A 25,866-nucleotide genomic window follows, 5' to 3' on the forward strand; every position below is an offset into this window, starting at 1 on the left:
TTTTCTACTCTAAATAATATTCATATTTTGCTCTTTACTGCTTTGAACATTTCAACATGCTTCAAAATCCTTTGCACCTCATTTTGAAATAGTGTCTCTGCTAATCTTGTCAATCTTGATCTCAGTCACTATCAATAATTTTAGCAAATAAAACATGGAGGCACCTATGAGAGGAAGATTTCATACATGACTGACTCATTATTGTGCAATGTTTAAAGATGGACAAAACACAACTGGAGATGTAGTTTTACTTTGGACAAGAAACCACAAAGAATTTTTCATAATTTCTCCATGGGGTGGTGGGCTAGAAAGGCCAAGCATAATCAACATACAAACTTTATTGAATCTGTAATCGCAGCTCACCTGTTGTGGGTACTGCAGCGCGCCCCCCATGGTGCCTTGGGTCCGGCCCTGCACACCCACGGGATAGCGCTGAGGCGCTGGAGGTCCATACGGTTGTCCTGGGTAAGGTCCGCTTTGTTGCGGAGGTGCCTGCTGTGCATATGGATTATTGCTGCCGCCATAAGGCTGAGGTCTCTTCATCCCCATCTGGTCCATAGGGCTAGTTGGCTGAAAAGAAATTAGCTAATGATTAGTTATCCTTGGCTACACAACAGTCACTCAAGTCTATCAGCTGCAATTGTTTGTATAATTCAGAAGGATTCATTAGTTTCTCAAAGTATGCAGGCAAAAATATGAGAAAATGAACTAATGCAAGAAAATAAATTGCACTATTAATTGCATCTTGCCTATTTACAAATATGCTATTTCTCACCAAATGGAATACAAATGGGTACTCATGGTACTCGCTGTCAAAGCAGTTACATGGTAAAGATACTGAGTTCCTTAAAGTCATCAGACCCATCTCCAGTGAATTATTGCACAATAATGCACATTAAACAGAAATCTTTAAATTATGGAGAGTATAACAACATTAAGGCCAAACTCCAACAAAACTACCAGATTTTCAATAGAGCTGTGAGCGTAAACCATTTGTGAGCAAGTCATATGTAGGAATACAGAATGGTTCACAAATTACATTGTCTAGTTTACATTCCCAAAGAACAAGATCAGGTCACAACTGAGCTAGAACCAGGCACATGTTCAACCAAAAGATTCCAACCATCATCAACTCGTATTACAGAGAATACTTCAGGCAAAAGCTTATGTACAAATGTAAGATACCAAGAAGGTCACCATGGTAGTCAAATAGAAAGAATTAAATTCCTGCAAGTCAATCTTGAGCACAGTACGGGTGATGAAGTTGAGTCCAAATTAACCACATATCAAAAGTCAGCACAAAAGTACAGTGAAACTTCAATAATCCAGCATTTAATTATCAGGCACTCCTGATGGTCTGGTATCCGGCTCACTCATTAGTCTTCAATGTGAGCTGTAGTCCAGAGGGCAAGCCAGGGTTAATGGGCAGAAATGGAGGTCCTGACTGCAGATGGAATTAAGATACGGTTCTGGAACACCAGGGATTAGGAATGTTAGTCAGATTGCAGCCACATCAACTATAGAACGTATGTATATTTTCCACTCCCTTAAGACTCAACAGGTTCACTGCAAAGTTTATAGACGACCACGTTTAAAAAAAAGATCAATTAAAGTTTGCTTGGAATTTAATGGCATCATCCCCAAAAAAATCTGCTTATCCAGTACTGCAAAAGACCCAAGTGTACTGGATTATCAGATTTTTTTTTACTATACATGAAAACTAATGCTACTTATCGGTCCAATTTTTGGAGGTTTCCCAATTTAATGTATGCAATATAACACCCAACTCTGGCAACACTTAATTCACCTGTGAAACCTTCTACCATGCCCACAGCCCCAGTATGAGAAAGTTTCCAGACCATGTGGAAAGCAGTTGCAAAGTGCATCAAATGTATGAGTAGAATTGGTTAAGACGGCTGGGTTCTCAATTAAACAAAAAAGTACTACAATTACCAAATACATATGAAATCCTTTTTATTTTACTGGTCACATTAAACCTCTGACTACATGAACAGAATTCCTCCACCATTAACCTCAATTCCATTCCATTAGGAAACTGGTGTAAAATGGTCCCTTTTCAAGAATTAAAAGCAATTTTCCTTTCTGAAAAGCCTTTGGGGAAGACATCACAAAGATCAAAATAGCTTTAAATCTGGTGAAACTATCAATATTACTCATCTTACAGTTAAAATTGACCAGAAAGCATTTGATGACAGAGCAAATTACAAACCGTGAGAATAACAGCCACTTGTAAACATATGCTTCTGCTAAATTCCCCTACTGGCACAGTTGATCATGCTCCCACCGTGATCCCAACAAAAATGCAGTAGGGAAAAGAAAATGTACCTGTGTTCAAGAAATGTACTATTTATTCCAGTCACAGGACAAATATTAAAGATTCATAACTATTATGCAGGTACCCAAAGGTAACCAGTCAATAGAAGATTTCTCATCTCAACACCTCTCTTTTTACATGAATACCCGAGTGATTCTCTAACCGCTGCTAGTAATCTATGCATCAACCTTAAGAAAAACTTACCGGTTCCTGGTTAGTTATTCTAGTACATATAAAACAAGGTATCAGCAACAATAGGAAAAACAAGGAAATGCAGACACTTTCAGAGCAAAACACAAAGAGCTGAAGTCTGAAGGGTCCCGACCCAAAATGCAGACTGACTGTCCATTTCACTCCACAATGCTGCCTGACTCACTGAGTTCCACCACCTCTGTGTTTTGCTAGTACCAATAACATGCACTAACATATAGGCAATTGGCACTTAACTTAAAACATTCCAATGTTCTTAAGCAGCAAGCACTATTAAATAGAAATGAGTAAATCAAAATAAATATTACAGAGATTACAAAAAGAGGCAGATTTTGAGGTGGGAGAGAGGTAGAAAAGCAGAATGGATCAGGATGAGGATTTGAGAGTTCTGTGCCTGAGCAGCCAAGGACGGTCACAGAACTGACAACATCAAGGAGCAATCTGAAAACAAAAGTTAAACTGAGATTTGAAGTACAAATCATGAAAAAGAGTGATGGTTGAATTAAATAGCTATTGAATATGGGAAGTAGATCTTGGGACAAGCTCATTGCAGGAGGCTACCGGGATGAGTGGTGGTGGCGGCAGCAGGGTCCTAGGATGCACGCCGGCACAAGGCACCTGGCATGCGCCACGCAGCTGAACGAAGTCGGACGCCGAAAACCAAGACAGACCCGGCGGACCACCCCGCGGCAGCAGTTCTGGTTAGACTAACTGTGCCAAATCTTTATTGCCAATTGATAAAATATTTTGCTGGATTTTAAATGAAATATTGAAACTTCATGTACTCTTTCAAAAGTGTAGATACATAAATGGCTTGAGTACAATTCACACAATAATTGAAATCTGTTTAGCCTGATGTGCAGTCATCGGGCATTTACTTACTTGCTAAATCGGTCTATAAAATGTGTGGTCATTAACTTTGTAAATTAAGAAATGACAGACTAATAAGCTACTGTGAGATATGCATACCAAGCTGTAAGACAACACTTGCTGACCCCCATCTTCTGCTCATGTAAGTTTATGTTCTGTTTGGCATTCACATCACCAGAAACCTAGCCTGGTCTTTCACACTGATGTGGTGATCAAAAAAGTGCATTAATGTATTTACATTCTCAGGCAGCTGAGAAGATTAGGTACGACCACGATGATTCTTTCAAAGTTCTACAAATGCACTATAGAGTATTCTGACAGGATACATCTCAGCCTGTTCTGCTCTTGATGTATGAATCGGCAGAGTGGTGAACGCAGTGCAGTCAATCAGAGTCTTGTCACTTCCTTCCATTCAGCCCATCTTCCCAGTAAATTGCATCAGGAAGACTGAAAATATCGTCAAGGATTCCTGCAACCCTCGCTATTCCCTCTCTTCTCTTCTACTTTCTGGGAGAAGATACAGAAAGATGATATTTGTCGTTAATATTTCAAATGTCAATATTTAACACCTTCTTCCGCTCCAAAATCAGACTAGGGAATGAATTAGGTATTTTAACACCCCTTTCCCAGAGATGCTGCCACATACTCCAACACTACCTCATTCAGTTATTATTCCACAATGCGCCATTTTTTGGCACTTCACGCTGCACCATAATTTCCCTTCTGCTATATTATATTGATCATTAAATCTATTATTGTGTTCATCATAATCACCTATACTGTGTATTCCATGAGCTTCACACAAACAAGGAATTTCATTGTACCCTGATGTACATGACAATAAACAAATCAGAATCTAAATTCACAAACCGACTCCTGTCATGTTTAACTCTGAGGATTTATTCAATTGTAAGTCGGCTTTTGTTTTCACAAAGTTTGTTAATTTATGATGTGCAATTGTGATCCAAAACAACTGATGTAAGAACACAAATATTGAAGCCTTCTGGAAATGGAGGTTCTAAAATCAGCATATATTACACAAATTTGGTCACGGTTAGAAGATCCTTTAAGACCAGTACTTTAAAGCAGAAAGCATTGCCATGCAATAATATGAAAATAATAAATAATATGCAATTGATGCAAATATGTAGGGGGTTTTTTAATCATTCAGGTAGTATTTCAATACAAAGCTGTTTAAAAACAGAAGAATCTAGAATTTTTGCCATAAATGTTATTGGAAAGATAACCAAATCACCCTTATCAATATTTAACAGTGGTGCAAAGTAGTGGTCCCAGCGTCATACAGCATGCAAACAGGCCACTCGGCCCAGCGTGCTCACGCTGACCAAGGTGCCCCATCTACACTAGTCCCACCTCCCCACGTTTGAAACATGTCAACAAAAAACTTGGATAGATAAGAAGTGGAAACTGTAAAGGGGTAGAAAGATTTGGATAAATGAGTCTAGAATCAGAGAAACTTGAAACCAAATAATTTCAAGGTAAAATGACCAAAATGGTGGAAGTTATTAAAACCTAATTGCCTTTTCATAAAACCTGCTATATTCTTAATATAATCCTGAAATCCTGTAAATATAATGAATCCCCTTTGCCTCAGTGAAACTCTCAGTTACCAAATGCATATCACAGGTTTCTAATAATGCAAGCCAATCTAGCTGTGCTTCCTTTTTGTGAACCTACTTCAAAATACCAGTACCTCTGCAACTAGGCAAGTATTAGTAAATGTAGAGGACATTCAATTCTTTGTAGTGTTTAAAATCAGCATTCTTAGACCAAGGGTGTGACCTCTGCCCTCCATTGGATTCCGCTGTCTTTCATCCTAAGAGAGGATTAAATCGACACTATTACATGAAGCTTCACATCAACTCTTACAAATGAAGCAAATGTTCACGAATTCAGTTAAAAACTCACTAATTTATGAAGCGATCTTGCAAAGCTTACACCCTTCTTGCTATACCTCATGCCAAGCTAGGTTCAACTCTGGGAATAATGGTTCCAACATGCTATTTATAAATCATTTTAAATTGAGGGCACTCTGCCTAAAAACTAAAACCTCACAGCTGTGCACTGTTTGAATTGTTGCCAAGTAAATTTTTCATCAGTCTTGGCAATGAATGAATGACACTCAGTAAAAAGGCAGGAGCGTTTTGTGATGATATGACGTCAAGTTAGGGGGGTGGGGTGGGATATACTAAACACTGGATTCAACTGGAGTTCGGATTCATTCACTTCCGTGCAGCATGGTTTGTGAATACCAGGAGATAAACCTCCTTTTCCTCTTTCTTGTAGCATTTCCATTGAACAGCACATGGCTAATCTGCATAAACCAAGGCCACACCACTCCTTGTCTAAGGGGTTAGCTTCAGGGGCTGACTGCCTAGAAGCACTTGGATTCCTGCCTGATGACTGATAATGACGAGTCAACAGATGGCTTGGGGTTGCTAATAAACAACAAGTCACGTGAGTTGCCACATGGGAAAAGAAGCCAAGCCAATTGTTTAAAAAAAACAGCAGCTTCTGTTAAATCAACCTTCTATTCGTCACTACTAATCAGCCTCTGCATGAACAAATCAAAAAGTTGACCCAGAAAACATAACAACTCCAATTTGAAATCAATCTGGACCAATAAGCACATCAGGATACATTGCATTTAAAGACATACATAGATGCCTTATAACACACAAAAGCAGTGTTTCAAGTCATAGCGTCAAACAGCGTGGAAACAGGCTCACACCGAACAACATATCCCATCTACACTAGTCCCACCTTCCTGCGTTATGCTCACATCCCTCTCAACCTATCCTATCCATGTACCTGTCTAAATGTTTCTTAAACATTACGATAGTTGCCTCAGCTACCTCCTCTGGCAGCTCGTTTCATATACCCACCCCCATTTGTGTAAAAAAGTTACCCCTCAGGTTCCTATTAAATCTTTTCCCCCTCACCTTACACCTATGTCCTCTGGTTCTCGATTCTCCTACTCTGGGCAAGAGACTCCGTACGTATACCTGATCTATTCCTCTCACAATTTTGTACACGTCCATAAGTCCAGCCCTTGTCCTCTTGCACTCCAAGGAATAGAGTCCTAGCCTGCTCGACGACTCCCTAAAACTCACAATAAATGTGGCCTCACCAACATCTATATATCTACAACATGACCTCCCAACTTCTATACTCAATCCTCTGATGAAGACCAAAATACCGAAGGCCTTTTTGACCAACCTATCTACCAGCTACGCCACTTTCAAGGAACTATGTACCTGCATTCCCAGATCCCTCTACTCTACAACATTCCTCAAAGCCCTATCATTCACTGTAGGTACTGCCAATGTTGGACCTCCCAAAATGCAATACCTCTTTTCTCTGTATTAAATCCCAGTATGGAATCCAGTATGACATATGCTATGCTTGCTTTTGTCAGTCAGGGCATTGAGTACGTTAGGCAACCATGTTGCAGCATTATAAAACTTTGGTCCGGCCGCATTTGGAGTATCGTGCATAGTTCTAGTCACCCCATTACAGGAAGGACGTGGAGACTATGGAGAGGGTGCAGAAGAGGGTTACCAAAATGTTACCTGAATTAGTCGGCTCTTAGCTAGTAGGATAGATTGGACAAAGTTGAATATTTTCTCTGGAGCACCAGAGATTGAGTGGAGTTCCAATAGACGTATACACAAATATGAAATGAATAGATAGGGTAGATGGTCACAATCCCTTTCCCACAACGGAAATATAAAAAATGAGGGGGCATGACTTTAAAGTCAAAGGGACAAGTTTAAAGGAGATGTACAAGGCAAGTTTTTTTCTTTGACACTGAGAATTAAGGCATGGCACTAGCTTCCAGGGGTTGTGCTGGAAGCAAATATGGTAGTGGCATTTAGAAGACTTTAGATAGGCACATGGGTATGCACGAAATAGTGTATGGATCATGTGCATGGCATGATATTCAGCACAAACATTGTGGGCTGAAGGGTCTATTCCACGTACTATTCTATGAACCTTATGACACTAAAATCGGCAGGTTAAATATGATAGCAATATAAAATAACATTGAAATATTTGTATGACCTGCACATTCCAGTCATGGGTACTGTACATATACTTAATCTATGGTCTCAGCATTCCTCAGTTTGCTATTATGCAGGGAATGTTTTGCCTGTGTTTGGATCGGATCCACAGTGTTTCCACCTTACTCACCCCAAGCCCTTCAATAGTACAGACACCTGTCCTTGATATGCAGCCAGATCCGCAAGAAATACTACAACCATCTTATAGAAACATAACAGAACTGTTACTCCCATCCATACACATCACAAAGGAAGCAACTGAACTACAAATAACCCTATATACACACTAACCGTAACAATGATGTTTCTCAGAACAATTACACTATGCCATATTCCCAATGCCTGAAAAATAACTAGTCATACAAGGATTTGCACACAACAGAAACAAGAGCAACACCTCTAAATTTGCAAATGACAAAAATTTGTGGCATTGTAAGCTACGCATTAAGGAGGGTGGAGTTAAACAACAGCGCAATTAACAACACAAGCTCGATAGTGGCATTTTGGACCAGAAGAGTTTATTTGAATGGTGAAAAACTAGAACCAGTTCAGATCTATGAATCAAGGGTTAATTTGCAGAGACCACAATGTAATGGACAGTTACAAACAATCTCTAATGATTAATAGAACAGTCCTCGACTTTTAGTTTAAAAAAAGAGAATATTTTGCTGCAGCTGTACCAAGTTCTATTAAAGTTCGAATTTGATGTAATGCACATTCCGCGTTGTCACACACATACTCACCTGCCGACCTAGTTTTTTTTCTCCCTTTGTTCACCACTCCAACCCACATCTCCCCCACCTATCACTACCAGCCTCTGACATATTCCCCTTCCCCACCTAGCTCCACCTGCACATCATTAAAAATCAATCATAAATAGATAATTGTTCCCACACATACCCCAATACATTACACACAAATCTCTACAAACAGTAAAGAAAAGGTACCAATTCCTCCAGGGTGCTATATTTCACTCCATTTGACTACCATCCACTAATTTCCAGTGCAACTGCAAAATAAGCTTATCTGTCTTTCCCATTGTCCAGAACTTAAAAGCATTCTGGGTGAAACAGTAATTTAGTTGCCCAGTCTTGCAACTTGCTAAAACTTGCAAACCAAATGCAGTTTTGTGGCTGCTTTGCAGAACTGCAATTCAACATAAACTCAACATAACCTCAAAGAGCAACACATCTAGCACTGATGTTCAATTACAAATTTGTTTTTCTCATCTCCAATATTCCATGTTTTTACATTTTCTTCTGCCACTTTTACAAATAGTTGTCTTCCAACTTCATGCGGGGTGACTAAAAAAACCCCCAAAATCATATAAATTCCTCTTTAGATTACTTAAAATTACAAGACATTTCAAAGACATCTCAAATTTTTATTCTGAGTTTCAAGCTTCCACAATCTTCCACGGGAGTCCAAATATTTATGTAATAATAAAAGCTGCAGAAAAGCAAGAAATACTAGAGTCCCGTTACAGGGTCTCAACCCAAAATGCCATCACATCCACAGATGCAATTTGACCAGCAACATTCCTCATTCCTCCGGCAACACTTTTTAATCCAGATTCCAGCATCTGCAGTCTTTCATTTCTCCTTCTCAACCAGAGTAGTCATTACAGAAGTCAGAGTGAGTGTGAACAATGTTGCTGCAGTCGGTATTTCAGCTGGAGCAAAATGTAAAGTTCCATCTGAAGGCACCAATATTTAAATGTCCAAATGAGAAATTGTTGCGTGTATGGGTGTAATACCAAATATATGGCAGCATCATGTTCTGCCTGCAGTACATCCAGTAAATACATCACACTCCGTGCTATAACACACCAATTTGATCTAAACATGAATCATTGCTGTACAACTTGCAGTACAATGGTGAATAAAAAAGCTAATTTAAAGGTGTGGAAAATCCCTCAAACAGTAGGGTAGTCAAAGAAAGAATGCCATCCACATTTTTACAAGGGAGCATGTTGCACTCCCTCATCAATTGAGGATAAGAGGGTATAAATCAAATAGTTACACGTAAGTGTGCAATATCCACATCTGGATATTCTTCGTCCATTGCTGGTTCTTGTCAAGCATTGCAGATTGCAGGAACATTCCATGTAAAAAAAAAATATATCTAAGCTTACATTTCATTCCTTTGGTCATAATCTTTAAATTGTGATAAATTATGTTACCAATTAAATCATTTGCTGAGATTATTGTCCCCAAATTTCTCATTAAAACCCATTTAAACATCAAACAACACTTGATCTACTCAACCTTTTTAAAAAATCTATTGCAGAATCCCAATTTCTGTAAATATCCTGCAAGACGCCTACAGCTTAGGTAATGCTAGCACAAATTATGGCCTTGACAACCATCAAGTCAGTCGCCCAAAAAAAAGGTACCAAGAAAATTAATGTTCATACGATAATTATGACTATTAGTCAGTAACAGCCCCACAATATCCTAAAGAAAATTTCAAAGCAGCAACCCATCGGTTGGAAAAATACACGTTAAAATCTTGCACTCAAAGCAATCTGAATAACTATTTCATTGATTTATCCCAATTTCCAGCCAGAGTATCTGTCACCAACCTTCAACAAAAGATGGGAATTTTTAAACACATACGAGCAAGATTCAGGAAGGGTCAGTGAATGGACTCTGCAATGAAATGGCTTTGCAGGCCTAGAGGAATTACTGGCTGGGGGAAAAAGATTAAATTGTTCAGAAGAAACATGTCCTATCCCTTAGATATTGAACATCAAATGACCAATCCAGCCAGTGGAACTAACCAGTCATTATAAAAACTAATTTGATGAGGCTGAAAATTACAGCCAATACAATTAGGATGTTTCATGATAGAAATTCTATTATTGCGCATCAACACTGGACAGACCACTCATTATAGAGAAGTCATGACCATCATACTTACAGCACGGATTCCCTTATCACAGCTAGCCAATACAAGCATATTGAAAACAACAGTACAGTTCATTAATGCATTAAACTGTTTGCATAAATGTAAACATTCTCAAACTTAAAACCAGGACATGGCGAGGGTTGGAACCATGGCACAGAAAGTTCATTATCCCAAGCTTTTGTCTTGCCATTAAGCAGCAATGCTTAGCACCCTATCCGTTTAGTGAATTCTTAGAGTGAAAATTTCAATTGTGAGATGCAAAGATCGGCTGGGTTCCCTTGTATAATGCCATGATGAAACTGACACTGTCAGTCTTAGCATAGGTTCCCTGTTGACGTGCTGCAAGTTTACACAGTCACCAGCATGTAACCCAGCAGGTGCAATCTTTGCAGCCAACTCTTAAAGAGCCATAATATTTAACAAGCCACACTTCCAACAACAAGGAATGTTACAACTAACCAAATGAATGGATGCTGCAATGATAGGAAAGGCATGTAAAATGTGAGGAGCAAGAGAGATCTGAACAGCTTGGTAAAGAATAGTTAATGGAGTAAGACAGTAGGAAAGCTCATTGTACTCATGCACAATGTCCCTTGGCTAATGCAAAACACTCCTGATAGAGTGGCCCTGTAGAGATGCAAGTCCTATCCATGAAAGCATGCACTTTGAGAAAGTCTGCAAAGTAGGCAAATACTTGTCCCCAGTTTATGCCTTAAGGAAAAGTAGTGAATTTTGATCCTATTATTTGAATCTTAGGAACGACCACAGAAAAAGCTCCTTGTGTTCCCTCCCCTACGCCAACCGCAATGTCTATCTACACTAATCCCATTTGTTACAAATATTTATCATCAACTGGGGGAAAACTGGCCACTTGTGTCCCTAAAATTTCTCACCTCCCACCTGAAATCTGTATCCTCTTGTTCCACATTCCCATGCCCTGCAAAACGATCCTGCCTACCTAATTGTCTATACCGCTCTATTTTGTAAACATCTCTATAACTTCTATTCCCTCAGCTTCCTACATTCCAGTGAAAAAAAACCCATGTATCCAAAGTCTACTCATAACTACAGCGGCCCATACTAGGCAATATCCTGGTGAATCTCTTCTGCACTCAGGGCAAGCTCTCCAATGCAGTGATGGTCAGCAACAGCCTAGAATGATCTTTAAACTAAGAAGCAAGAGGCATTGTACAAGAGGACCCAAATGTTTGAGTATTGGCTTATTAAATAGCAAAGCTGCAGTGGAAGCAGGGCTGGTCAATTTCCAGCCCAGAGTTCGAATGCCAGCATACCATTGTAGCAAATCTGAATTCATCGTGGTGTGACATTAAAGATGACAAATAAAGTTAATGAAGTAATGGACAGGATGGTAATTCATTAACTTTTCGGTTTCAAACCCATACCAGTTCTAGCCAACAGACATTTGTTCCATGCCTGTTCTAGCCAACACAGCCCTTTGACAACATACCATTTGAAACTAAATCTTCCACAAAAAATTTAGGGAGAGGGGCAAAGGTTTGGTAGGAACCCGAGAGGCTACTTTTTCGCACAGTGGGCAGTAGGTATATAGAATGAGCTTCCAGTGGAGATACGAGGCAGGTACTGCAACGACATTTAAAAGACATTTGGACAGGTAAATGGACAAGAATGGTTTAGAAGGACATGGGCCAAATACGGAAAGGGGAGACTAGTGTAGGTGGGACATCTTGGTCAGCATGGGCAAGTTGGGATGAAGGGCCTGTTTCTATGCTGTTTGACTCCGTGGCTAAATTTAAATTAAACACTGAAGATTTGTTAATTTGGCTCAATTATTCAATGTATAAATGAACCAATATTTATAGAACAATGTACATCAATTTTAGTGATCAAAGGCTTATTCAGTTTACCAAACCAGCTGATCACAGCCAATATGCTACTAAATGCAATAACTGATACAAAAATAACAAAGGGAAGTCAACAAAGTCTCTTGGACCTGGCTACAAGTAAAGATGTGTGGACATCCATGGAGCACAGGATCATCTTAGGCTATTACACTCTACACACCATCAAATAGTCTGCAGCGCATACAACTATTTGACAAGATACTGATGGCGTATAGCACTCATGGAACACACGTAAGAGTCAGCAGCAGTAAAATAATCTATTAGCAAGAAGGTCCATCAAAGAAACAAAACCTTACTATTGAATTCAAATTCACGGAAAATTCTAAATGGTAGTCAGATCAAAAAAAGCTCTTCCCACAAAGGAAGTGTAGTAACCACCTCCAAACAACATCAAGGTTTATTAACAAATATACAATCAGAGCACTCCACTTCCACTACGAGACATGCACCTTCAGATAGAGAACAGGCTTTGCTGATCTGTGGTATAAAACAAAGTGCTTCAACTCTAATTGAAAAATCCAGAAGTTTACCAGATACCTCAGCAAGAATGGAGGTTTTTAATATCCCAAATTAACACCATATAAGCCACAAATTTTCTTCATTACTGGCAAACTTCAGCCAGCTGTTGATTCAATCATCATTTCTCAATCAAACTGATTGATGAGCTCTGGTGACAGAAAGGTGCGAAGGCAAAAGAACAAAACGTTATTACCCGAGAACCAGCCACCACTTCTCAGGATTCAAACTTTTCTATTGCACATTTAGAACCAGGGGATTGCAGGACAAATACTTCATTTGAAAAATACTTTGTGTCTTAATAGTGTTTTATTCTTATAACGGGCAGAATCAAACAAGTATCGTCTTCACCTTGTTCCTTAACCAGGCCTCCACAATTTCTTACCCAACTACACACTTATAGTCAAGTTTGCAATAGTGGGAAATTTTGTTTCAACTGCATCTGAGCTGCACTCTACTGGGTGGCGGATTTCAGATGTGACCTTATTCACAATCATAGGAGGATGCACAGATTCCCATAGCACTACCTCTAAAATGGGGTCAAGGAAAGAGCATTCATGTCCTGTTTTCACCAATCTTTCCACCACCAAGCACAAGAAGCGCAAGACAGACACCATTGTATGCAGATGCCGAGAAATGTGTTCAGCTCTGGCTGAACAACTTCTAATCTTGTGTGTGGACTCGATAAGAAGACGACCTCTAAAATAAATATCTTGTCTCACTTAATCAACATCACGAAATACATTTTCTGGCCATCATCATACATTGGTATCTATGAACATTCGAACTATACAGTGGACTACCTCAATTCCTAGATAATAAGAGTTTCTAAGCTTGAAGAGCAGCTCACTGACTGCCAAACAATACGAGGACCTAAAGTTGGAAAGTATGCTATATAAACCAAAGTCCTATCTTCTCTCAAATATGTTTGGGTAATTTATAATCTTCAATAACCTACTTCCCCCAATCTTGACAAGTTTAATAAAGGAGGGAAAAAGATAATACATTATTGCCTTCCATCACAGTGCGCTGTGGTGTATGTTTATGTTAATTTTTATGTAGTTGTGTGTCGTGTTGCTTTTTTGGTATGACTATGGCAAATCAAATTCCTTGTATGTTCTTACATACTTGGCTAATAAATTATTTGTTGTTTGTATCTTTACACATCTTCGTGTTCTTCTGTTCTCAGCAAAAAAGTCAAATATGTTTATCTAGGAAATTATTGGCACCGATTCGAAGCCGAATACAAGGGACCAGAGTTGGGAATCAGGAGCTGAATGTGTGCCGATCCACACCCAATGCACATACATTGAGTACAGTCTGTTCTATTAATTCAATTGTTAATTTAAACTAATGCTGACTGCACCAATTCGGCATTGTATCTGCTCTAATATCATAGGAAAACCGTGGTGTCACTTTCCTGCATTAACCTCATATGTCTTGATACCGTTGGAACATTCTCAATGACTCTGCTTTCTTAGCCTACTGCAAAGATTCACACTACCTTCTGCATGATTAAATTTCTTCTCTCCTAACAGGAATGGCCAATCCTTTCTTTTCACATTTTAGATACACCAGCCAGGAGAACAACCAAAAAATAAAATTAGTAAATCTGTAACAAAACTATCAAGCACATGAAAAAATTCAGTATACTTCCAAAGTTCACCTCTCTAGTCTTGTACCATTCAAGAGATTGAATACATCACACTCCAGGGTTTTGTATATTCAGTAAAACACTAAGGAAACAATTCAAGCATGATAGTCCTATGGAGGGAGAATACCAAAAGTAATAGAACTACATAATTCCATCACATGTATTTCTTCAAGTCTTCTATCACATTATCCATCTGGGCAATTTTACACATTTTACAACAATCTTTATTGCTGAAATCAAATGCTTCAAAATATCAATTAGTCATTCACTAAGAAGTCCCCTCTACCTTCTTACTACTGACACAAATCCCAATGGTCAATTTCAGTCACCACAGGGAAGTGAACTTGGTTTTAGACTGCATTATATTTTCAGTTCTTGATCTAGAAGCAAGTAATCCAGTCCTGCTTTGCCAGCATCCATCTGTTGCTGAGATAGATACCTGCAGTTGTGAAATTTCACATTTTAATGTTTAAAAGCTGAATCTTAAGAGCTAAAAGCCGAACCATGGACTCGGTGGGCCGAAGAGCCAGTTTCTGCATTGTATCTCTAAACTAAACTACAATTGCATTTTGTTTGCAATACAAAAAAATTCGGATATTTCAAACATGGTATTATCCATCCATAAATCTGCATTTTCTGGACTTTGAAGACTACATAACTATAAAGGCCAAGTCAGCAAATAAACAGAAACCTAAGGATCTTTCACTTTTCCACTCCCCAACCGACCCAGGCCAATACAGAAAATATATATTTTTTTTAATTGCAAAGCATTAATGTCTCAATAACCTCCCACTGTCCTTCACAAAGGTTTTTGAAAATAATTACTCTGAAGAACTTGAGATGGTAATCATGTATAGTCTTTTCGCTGACTGGATTGCATGCAACAAAAAAGCTTTTTACTGTACCTCAGTACACATGACAATAATAAACTAAACCTTAGCTTAAGAGGTAGATTTTAATCGGAGGTCTGAAGCACATGCATTAATGGCAGAAGAAAAGCAGAGGAAAGATGTTATTGGAAAGAAGGAACTGCAGATGCTGGTTTAAACCGAAGATGATTCTGCATATGGTCAAGAAAAAGCTGGAGTAACTCAGCGGGACAGGCAGCATCTCTGGAGAGAAGGAATGGGTCTCGACCCGAAACGTCACCCATTCCTTCTCTCCAGAGACGCTGTTGCCTGTCCTGCGGAAATATGTTATTATTGGTTATACAGCGACAGTAATGACTTCGAACAAAATTGAATCATGCATGTGCAGTCTCACACAACTAAATGATTGTGAACATGCACTGACTGAATAGTGGAGAGCCTAGTCCACTGTATCAAAAATTACATATTAATGAAAAAGTTCAAGGAGTACACAGAGGCACAAGGAGAAGTAGGAGAAAAACTGGAAATTTGGTTATGGTGGAGAGGAGAGCGGGAAAGAGACCTTTCCCAAATGCTTGTGCTTGTTAGAGGTAAAGAGAAGCAGACTCAACTGACTTGCTGATATCAAACAATGATGAAAGTTTCCCAAGTTTCTCCTACTAGTTGGAGGGCAGTGTGAAAGAGAATAGAAAAGGGTTTAAGATGATTCATATGCAGCAGTGAAGGGAACCCAGGGATTATCTTTTCATTACGGAATGATTGTAGCACAATTAACATTTTTTCTAAATGACAACACGGTTCAGGTAGTCCAGTCAAGTCTAATGTTGACTGGCTAAACTAATTCTCCACTATATCTATTCTGGTCTTCTTCATCTTGAGCAAACAAAAAATGCCATGCTGGGAAGAACAATGCAGGTAACAGTAATAATTTTCAGCAGAGTTCACAGCATTAAAGATGCAGGGAAATTTTTGATTGAACAGATTAGTAACTATAGAAATGTTTGAATGGGTAGCTGTTAAGTTAGCTGGAAGAGAGTATTTTGTAACAGCACACAAGCAAATATGCATGGCTGAGAGGAAGAAATGTGGCAGAGGCAATACAGGCAACCAATGAGGTGAATATATGGTATTTTACTTGGTGGGAGAAATTTGAGGTGGTGTTTAATTGAATGTCAGTGCAAATTTCAAATAATATCCCAACCACATGCTCATCTGCCTTTCCCTCAACCACCCATCTAATCTAATCTTAAACACTGACAGATTTTGGTCTAAATCGCATTGGGCATAAATATCCTTCCCACATTTTGTACTACATTTCGTTACCCCCATCAATAGAGCGCAGTTTGCTTCGATCATTCTACTTTTTCAAACAATTTTAAGCCTCTTTCAAACTAAACTAAGAATTCCTTTAATCTTAAAAATAATTATAATTACATTTCTTCTTATTTAGATACCATCCTGATAACGTGCTGAAAGCACTGCCAATATTTGTTCCATGGTATACGTCTCAAAATTGGAGTTTCCCTGGGATTGTTTTTACAACTGCAGGCACCCCCTACCCCCGAGTTATGGGAGGATTGTATTCCTAGAAAATTGGCTTATCACAATTTTCGGCAATGTAAAGCTGCATATGGTCAAGGAATTTCAGTTGAGCACACCCCCTCCCCTCCCTCAGCACTAAGCCCATAAAACCAAATTTTATTCCATATCTAAATTTGTTGAGTTGTGATTTTGCACAGGCAAATTTCTGTAACCCAAATGATGGCAACTTGAATGCTTGCTGTATTTTGTCATTCCCCTCTTATTTCATAGAACTAGTCACAAAACATAGTTCCACCCTATTTATTCTGAATGCATTCATCCACTCAAATCGCAAACATTATCTTCCACAATAATCCCCAAATTCCCATGTTGCCAAATCATCAAGCCTTCCCCTAAATTAATCAAAAATCCAAATTATTCATGTAATTCCATTTGTTGTTTTTGTTCCCATTTTACAAATAATAAATACACTTTTGCAATTTTCATTGTTCCATAGAAATATCATGTGTGCCTCCTAGATTGCCCTGGATTTGGATGCCATCTCCTCATAAAAACCAATGAACTGGAAAAAAAAACTGGCTCAGAAGCAGTCCTACAAAAGATTTGAGGGGTTATCTTATTAATTTTCAACTTCTGAGAAACTACTTTTCCATCCATCTATTTTCTCACCTCATCATTAAATATAACATTCTGCCTTCATCTTGCTTGCCTCGGTTCACCTTCAGTTCAGAATCATCAATCTAACACACTTAGCTCTCTCACAGTTTCTACCCGATCCTGTTGAGTATTTTATGCATTTTCTGTTTTATTTCGGAGTTCAATTTTTTGTTTTAGTCTTGTCATGATTTAAATAAAAAATACTTCCTGCGATCAACTAGATCTTGAAAAATAACAGTATGCGATACAACAGATCCACACCAATGTGATTAACTCCGTCAGCTTTGAAACTATTCAGTTATGCAGCAATGAAGGATTGCAAATAAATACCGCCCAGCCAATAATGCCAACACCACATGTCACCCCAAATACTCAGCACAGAAACTGACCCAAAAAAATCAAATTCCATTCCTGTTTTGCCTTAACTCGGAAAGAATCCTGGCAAATGTACGTTAAATAGACAATTTTGCTTTGTATTATCAATAGTGGCCAACATCGGTGTGATAATTTTAAGATAGAGTACAATTGCAAAATTACATTCACAACGTTTTGGAATAGGGCCAGTATCTGGTCAATATTATTGTTTTTAATATCCGACAAAATGGAAAATTCAAAATAACTCAGCCATCGTAAAAAGGAACGCAAAATTGTTCAAAATGTTATGATTATTCCAAACATTCCAATCAATAACAAAATAAGTAAAAAATATATATCAAAACACACCTGGGATCATTGCCTCAACTAATGGAGTTGAAGTCTCTGTATATTTTATTTTACTGAAGTTTGTAACAAGTCAGATACTGAATGCTACTGTTGATCCAATCTACCGGGGCAGGCACCATGTTTGTATACTGCTCTGACAGAGTCTATTATTGAGTGTAAACATGTTAACACACACACTATTTGCATCTTCAATCTAGAAAACATGCATCAGTGGAGATTTAGATTTAGTTGTGGAAGGCTATTTGGCATGCGCCTGCTTCTACATTTAATAGCTTACCGCTACCACTAATACCATTTTCCTCCTGTCTGCCGCACATCCCTTATTTTCTTTAATCTTGAGAAACGTATCAATAATATTTAAAACCGTGATCAATCACCAAATCTCCAGTTTCAGTGTAGAAACAATTCCAAAGAATCTCTGTGTGAGAAAGAAAATCGAAGGCAGGCACAAAATGGTGGAGTAACTCAGCGGGACAGGCAGCATCTATGGAGAGAAGGAATGGGTGACGTTTCGGATCGAGACCCTTCTTCAGACTGATGTCCTGCGGGGGGGGGGGGGGGGGGGGGGTGGCGGGGCGGAAAAAGATAGAAAGTGGGCGGAGACAGTAGGACTTGAACTGGGATGGGGGAGGGGAAGGAGGGAGAAAGCAAGGTCCGTCTGAAATTAGAGAAGTCAATGTTCACTACCCAAGCGGAATATGAGGTGCTGTTCCTCCAATTTGCGCTTGGCCCCACTTTGACAATGGAGGCCCAGTACAGAAAGGTCAGATTGGGAATGGGAGGGAGAGTTGAAGTGCTGAGCAACCCGGAGATCAGGTTGGTTATGATGGCACCCGTTGAATTAAGATATTTCTACCCATTTCAGCCGTAAAAGGCAGACCTTGTATTTGAGAATGTGAACCCTGGTTCTAGATTCCTCCACCAGCGTAAACATCTTTCCTGCATCCATCCGACTGAATCTTTGTGCTTCAGGGAAGGATTCTCCCTCAAGTTTAGAACAGTTAGAAGAAATCTACCCTGTCTAACCTCTCACATATGCAGAATCAGTAGTGCGATATCTTTTTGTCCACCTTAAGTACAAAAGTAAACTTCCAGGTGTAAATAAAAGGCCATATGTAGTAAGTCATTCTTTATTACTGGAGAATTTGAGTACAGCAGTAACGACTGACATACCATTTACCTTCTGCACCTGTGTGTTAATTTTCAGTGATTTGTATGCTAGGACATCCAGGCCCTTTTAAACATCAACATTTCCCAAACTCATATCAAAATATGTTTTTTCTATCACAATGGATAATCTCTCAGTTTTCAACATTGAATTCCATCTATCACGTTGTTACTCTTAGTGTTATCATTGTCTCCTGAAACCTTTGCATCCTTTCCAATATTTTGTTTGGTGCGAGCAGCAAACTTGGAAATATCCAGTCCCTTGGCCAAATTATCAGTTTGCAAATAGCAGAGCCCAAGCACCAATTCATGCCATATCCCACTAGTCAGTCTGCAAACCTGAAGGACCCGTTTTCTATCTGGTACATCATCCACAATAAATTATGCTCTATGTTGTTCACTGCAGGCGACATTAAACAAACATACCACATCTATTTCCTCACCCCCACCACTCCATCGACTCTACCAGATATATCCTCAAATAACTTCAAAAGAACAATTAAAATAATCCAACTAATATCTTTCCAAGAACATACAGAATTTCACATGATGCCAACTTGAGCATTCTCTATCTCCACAACCATCTCAATCAAAACTAAATAAAGAGGTCCTTGGGATTTATCAATACACATTGACCCTCAAGTTTATATTCCTTTTTACAAACCTTTTGAAGTGGAGAAGGGGCGGAGTGGGCAAGACATGGTTGAGAAGAGACAGCAGGAGGAAATCAAAAGAGAAAGCCAGCAGTGTCACATCAAGAAAATACAAGGTCAGCAAAAACAAGGTGCAGGACTAAGGCAAAGCTTGAGAAGTTATGGAAGAGGTTTCTATAACAGCAAAGTACCCTCGCGTGGATGAGAAAGTGGGATAACAAGGAACTAACATGAACAGGCGATTAATGGTTGGTGAGGACTTGGTGGCCATAGGCTTTGCTTCCATGCTGCATCTCTAAACTATAAAGACAGATTGAACATACAGTTTTGAATTCTCAAACAAGGATGTAGAAATCACCTGAAGAGGGAAAGAGGGACGGGGGGTGAAGAGGGACGAGGGGGGGGGGGAAAGAGGGACGGGGGGGGGGGAAGAGGGACGGGTGAGGGGAAGAGGGACGGGGGGGGGGGGGGGGAAGAGGGACGGGGGGGGGAAGAGGGACGGGGGGGGGGAAAGAGGGACGGGGGGGGGAAGAGGGACGGGGAGGAAGAGGGACGGGGGGGAAGAGGGACGGGGGGGGGTGGAAGAGGGACGGGGGGGGGGGGGGGGGTGGTGGAAGAGGGACGGGGGGGGTGGAAGAGGGACGGGGGGGTGGAAGAGGGACGGGGGGGTGGAAGAGGGACGGGGGGGGGTGGAAGAGGGACGGGGGGGGTGGAAGAGGGACGGGGGGGGGGTGGAAGAGGGACGGGGGGGGGAGGAAGCGGGACGGGGGGGGAGGAAGAGGGACTGGGGGGGGAGGAAGAGGGACTGGGGGGGAGGAAGAGGGACGGGGGGGAGGAAGAGGGACTGGGGGGGAGGAAGAGGGACGGGGGGAGGAAGAGGGACGGGGGGGAGGAAGAGGGACGGGGGGAGGAAGAGGGACGGGGGGAGGAAGAGGGACGGGGGGAGGAAGAGGGACGGGGGGAGGAAGAGGGACGGGGGGAGGAAGAGGGACGGGGGGAGGAAGAGGGGCGGGGGGAGGAAGAGGGACGGGGGGGAGGAAGAGGGACGGGGGGGGAGGAAGAGGGACGGGGGGGGAGGAAGAGGGACGGGGGGGAGGAAGAGGGACGGGGGGGAGGAAGAGGGACGGGGGGGGGAGGAAGAGGGACGGGGGGGGGGAGGAAGAGGGACGGGGGGGGGAGGAAGAGGGACGGGGGGGGAGGAAGAGGGACGGGGGGGGAAGGAAGAGGGACGGGGGGGAAGGAAGAGGGACGGGGGGGGGAAGGAAGAGGGACGGGGGGGGGGAGAGGGACGGGGGGGAGGAAGAGGGAGGGGGGGGGGAAGAGGGACGGGGGGGGGGGGAGGAAGAGGGACGGGACGGGGGGGGGGAAGGGGGACGGGGGGGAGGAAGAGGGACGGGGGGGGAGGAAGAGGGACGGGGGGAGGAAGAGGGACGGGGGGGGAGGAAGAGGGACGGGGGGGGAGGAAGAGGGACGGGGGGGGGAGGAAGAGGGACGGGGGGGGGAGGAAGAGGGACGGGGGGGGGAGGAAGAGGGACGGGGGGGGGAGGAAGAGGGACGGGGGGAGGAAGAGGGACGGGGGGGAGGAAGAGGGACGGGGGGGAGGAAGAGGGACGGGGGGGAGGAAGAGGGACGGGGGGGAGGAAGAGGGACGGGGGGGAGGAAGAGGGACGGGGGGGAGGAAGAGGGACGGGGGGGAGGAAGAGGGACGGGGGGGGGAAGAGGGACGGGGGGGAGGAAGAGGGACGGGGGGGAGGAAGAGGGACGGGGGGGAGGAAGAGGGACGGGGGGGAGGAAGAGGGACGGGGGGGAGGAAGAGGGACGGGGGGGAGGAAGAGGGACGGGGGGGGGGAAGAGGGCGGGGGGGGAGGAAGAGGGACGGGGGGGAGGAAGAGGGACGGGGGGGAGGGAGAGGGACGGGGGAGGAAGAGGGACGGGGGGAGGAAGAGGGACGGGGGGGAGGAAGAGGGACGGGGGGGAGGAAGAGGGACGGGGGGAGGAAGAGGGACGGGGGAGGAAGAGGGACGGGGGGGGAAGAGGGACGGGGGGGGAAGAGGGAGGGGGGGGAAGAGGGAGGGGGGGGAGGAAGATGGACGGGGGGGAGGAAGATGGACGGGGGGGAGGAAGAGGGACGGGGGGGAGGAAGAGGGACGGGGGGGAGGAAGAGGGACGGGGGGGAGGAAGAGGGACGGGGGGAGGAAGAGGGACGGGGGGGAGGAAGAGGGACGGGGGGGAGGAAGAGGGACGGGGGGGAGGAAGAGGGACGGGGGGAGGAAGAGGGACGGGGGGGGAAGAGGGACGGGGGGGGAAGAGGGACGGGGGGGGAAGAGGGACGGGGGGGGAAGAGGGACGGGGGGGGAAGAGGGACGGGGGGGGGAAGAGGGACGGGGGGGAGGAAGAGGGACGGGGGGATGAAGAGGGACTGGGCCAGGAAGAGGGACCGGGGGAGGAAGAGGGACGGGGGAGGAAGAGGGACGGGGGAGGAAGAGGGACGGGGGGAGGAAGAGGGAGGGGGGGAGGAAGAGGGACGGGGGAGGGGAGGAAGAGGGACGGGGGAGGGGAGGAAGAGGGACGGGGGAGGGGAGGAAGAGGGACGGGGGAGGGGAGGAAGAGGGACGGGGAGGGGAGGAAGAGGGACGGGGGAGGGGAGGAAGAGGGACGGGGGGGAGGAAGAGGGACGGGGGGGAGGGGAGGAAGAGGGACGGGGGGGAGGAAGAGGGACGGGGGGGAGGGGAGGAAGAGGGACGGGGGAGGAAGAGGGACGGGGGGAGGAAGAGGGACGGGGGGAGGAAGAGGGACGGGGGGAGGAAGAGGGACGGGGGGAGGAAGAGGGACGGGGGGAGGAAGAGGGACGGGGGGAGGAAGAGGGACGGGGGGGGAGGGAGAGGGAGGGGGGGAGGGAGAGGGAGGGCGGGGGAGGGAGGGGGAGGGGGGGGAGGAAGAGGGAGGGGGGGAGGAAGAGGGAGGGGGGGAGGAAGAGGGAGGGGGGGAGGAAGAGGGACGGGGGGAGGAAGAGGGACGGGGGGGAGGAAGAGGGACGGGGGGGAGGAAGAGGGACGGGGGGGAGGAAGAGGGACGGGGGGGGGGGGGGAGGAAGAGGGACGGGGGGGGGAGGAAGAGGGACGGGGGGGGTGGAAGAGGGACGGGGGGGGGGGGGAGGAAGAGGGACGGGGGGGGGGAGGAAGAGGGACGGGGGGGGGGGGGGGGAGGAAGAGGGACGGGGGGGGAGGAAGAGGGACGGGGGGGGGGGGAGGAAGAGGGACCGGGGGGGGGGAGGAAGAGGGACGGGGGGGGGGAGGAAGAGGGACGGGGGGGGGGAGGAAGAGGGACGGGGGGGGACGGGGGGGGAGGAAGAGGGACGGGGGGGGGGGGGGGGGAGGAAGAGGGACGGGGGGGAAGAGGGACGGGGGGGGGGGGGAGAGGGGCGGGGGGGGGGGGGGGGGGGGGGGGGGGAGGGGGGACGGGGGGGGGGGGGGGGGAAGAGGGACGGGGGGGGGGGGAGGAAGAGGGACGGGGGGGGGGGGGGAGGAAGAGGGACGGGGGGGGGGGGGGGGAGGAAGAGGGACGGGGGGGGGGGGGGGGAGGAAGAGGGACGAGTGGGGAGGAAGAGGGGCTGAGCTCTCTTCCTGGAACAAGGACCAAAGGGACGAATGGTAATGGGAAGTTTCGACCAGGAAATATTGAGCGGAGTTTCGGTGGGGAAAAGAACAGGGAGACACCAAGGCTAAGGTTATGAGAACGGGCGGTGGTGTATGGGGGAGAAACTTGGGGGAGTGTGCGGGACGACCGATAAAGGGCCGGCTGGGGTTTTGGGGGTCGGGATGTTCCGCTCCGCTCGGGTTCAAGCTTCACTTTACATAATTTATACCGAGAACTGCAGCTCCAGTCGCACAAAGCCGGCCATTTTAAAGCGAATTCTTTGTACTGAACAAGTTACACAATCAAGGCCCAATCCTTCTGCCTCACACAACCACCACTAACCCATTCCTCACAGAGGTACTACCACTCAACGCCCCTAGATACATTAGTTAACTACTAGTTATTTTTACCTGGGTCCTGAGCAGGGGCTGCCCACTGTTGCCGGGACTGATGGGCGGATGGTGTATTCTTTGTTGCGCTGCTGCCCAGCCTGCGCTCGCGTACTGTCCGCCCAGCTCGCCTCCCTTGGCCAGTTCTTGGCTGCTATTATAGTCCTGGTGGGCCTGGTTATAGTTAGTAAAGGCCCTGGCCCCGCTAGGAGAGGTGAGCAGTTGGTTGAGGGTCGGTGTGCTAGAAGCCGTCTGCGACTGTTGCTGGAGGCCTGGGACGGGCGCCGACTGCTGGTGCTGCCCTCCGAACCGCTGGAAACTCGGGGCAATATTCGAGGCCGAGGCTTTGGGCCCGGCCGCCCCGGCCCGCGGCGAGTTGAGGCCGTAGCCCTGGTTGGTGTAGCCGCTGCGGGCCGGATAAGCGGCGGTGTAATTGTTGTAGTGGCCGAAGGCCTCGTGTGAATTGGGTTGGAAGGAGTCGAGGCCGCCGGGGTGCAGCGCTGCCCCCATGCCGGGGCTTTGTTGTCCGCCATGTTGGTGGAACGGGCCCCGGTAATGGTTGTAACCGTAGCCGGCGGCCGGCACGGCGGCCGGGCCTGGACTGGGCGCAGGGTTCGCGTTGGCCATGGGCCCGGAGCCTCCACCGTTGTTGCTGGAATGGTCGAAACGCTGGTCGCCGCTGGTCAGGAGGCCCAGGCTGGCTGCGGCAGCCCGGCCAGGCTCCGGCTCCACCGAACCCCCTCCGCCGTTGCTGTGCTCCGAGGAGGCCCCGTCCGGCTCGCCGTGCGGCTGGTGGCCGTTATCCTCGTCGCTGTGCTCGCCGGGCGCCGAGGCCGCGCTCAGCCGGTGGTTGCTGAAGGTGTCCCTGGCGCCCGAGCCGGACTCCGAGCCATTGCCTGACAAATGGTGCTCCTGCTCGGCGGCGGGGATGGGCCCAGTGCCCGCCTTCAGCGCCGCCAGATCGCCCGGCTTGGCCTGGCTGATGTCGCTGTCTCTGAGGGCGCTGACCGGAGCGGCCATACTGCCCGCCGCTCCGCGCGATTCCCCCTGCCTCGCCTCGGTGTGTGTCGCTGTCTCCCGTGGCCGGCCTGGCGGCCCCAACTCCCGCTTCCCGGCTAACTCGGCGTCCGCGCTCGGCTCGCTGGCTCTCCGCTCCTTGGCTCGCCCTCGGCGGCGGTCAGACGGTCGCGGTGCCGTTGTCGGTGCCGGTGCCGCTCTGCATGGTTGGGTGTGGGTGAGCACAGCAGTCCGAGCCCGTCTAACCGAGCCTCGGGCCCAGCGCAACACGCGGTCTGACAGAACTACTAGCCATGTTGTGTAGGGGGCGGCGGCAAAACCTGGAGCGGAGCGGGAGGGGGAGGGGAGAGGGAACGGAGCCAGCGCTGGGGGGGGGGGGGGGGGGGGGGAGGAGGAGGGGGAGGGGGGGTGGAGACATCCGGGGGCGGGGACTCTAGCGGGGGGGAGGAGCCTCGGCCCAGAGGCGGGCTGTGGGCGGTACCTGCAACTGTCAATCACTCCACCCTCCCCCACTCTGTCTCAACACACTGCCAAACAACAAGCTTCCTTCAGCCCCCTCCCCCCCCTCCACTAGACACCTTCAAGGGATTCTGCTCACAACAGCCCATCTCCTAACAAAAAAATCGCAGGTACTGATGACATTTAAGTTCTAAAACCTGTTCAAAAGACGATACAGAAAAAAAATCCTGACAGTTCAAAGCAAGGATTACAACAAAGCCATTCCGGAATGACATTGGGAAAGCATTTTTC

General features: G+C 45.5%; 1 protein-coding gene across 1 annotated transcript in view; it reads right to left on the reverse strand.

The window, feature by feature from the left end:
- Positions 1-25,421, reverse strand: part of arid1a (AT-rich interaction domain 1A) — an 85,504-nt gene extending 60,083 nt beyond the window's left edge. Inside the window, exons 1-2 of the mRNA XM_033045089.1 lie at positions 24,121-25,421; positions 364-570 (exon numbers count right to left, since the gene is read on the reverse strand). Coding sequence (XP_032900980.1) covers positions 364-570; positions 24,121-25,119 — 1,206 coding nt within the window. The 5' untranslated portion in view covers positions 25,120-25,421. The remainder of the gene's footprint in view (positions 1-363; positions 571-24,120) is intronic.
- Between the last annotated feature and the right edge of the window lie 445 nt (positions 25,422-25,866).

The sequence above is a fragment of the Amblyraja radiata genome, chromosome 27, assembly GCF_010909765.2.
Source record: "Amblyraja radiata isolate CabotCenter1 chromosome 27, sAmbRad1.1.pri, whole genome shotgun sequence".
Taxonomy (NCBI): Eukaryota; Metazoa; Chordata; class Chondrichthyes; order Rajiformes; family Rajidae; genus Amblyraja; species Amblyraja radiata.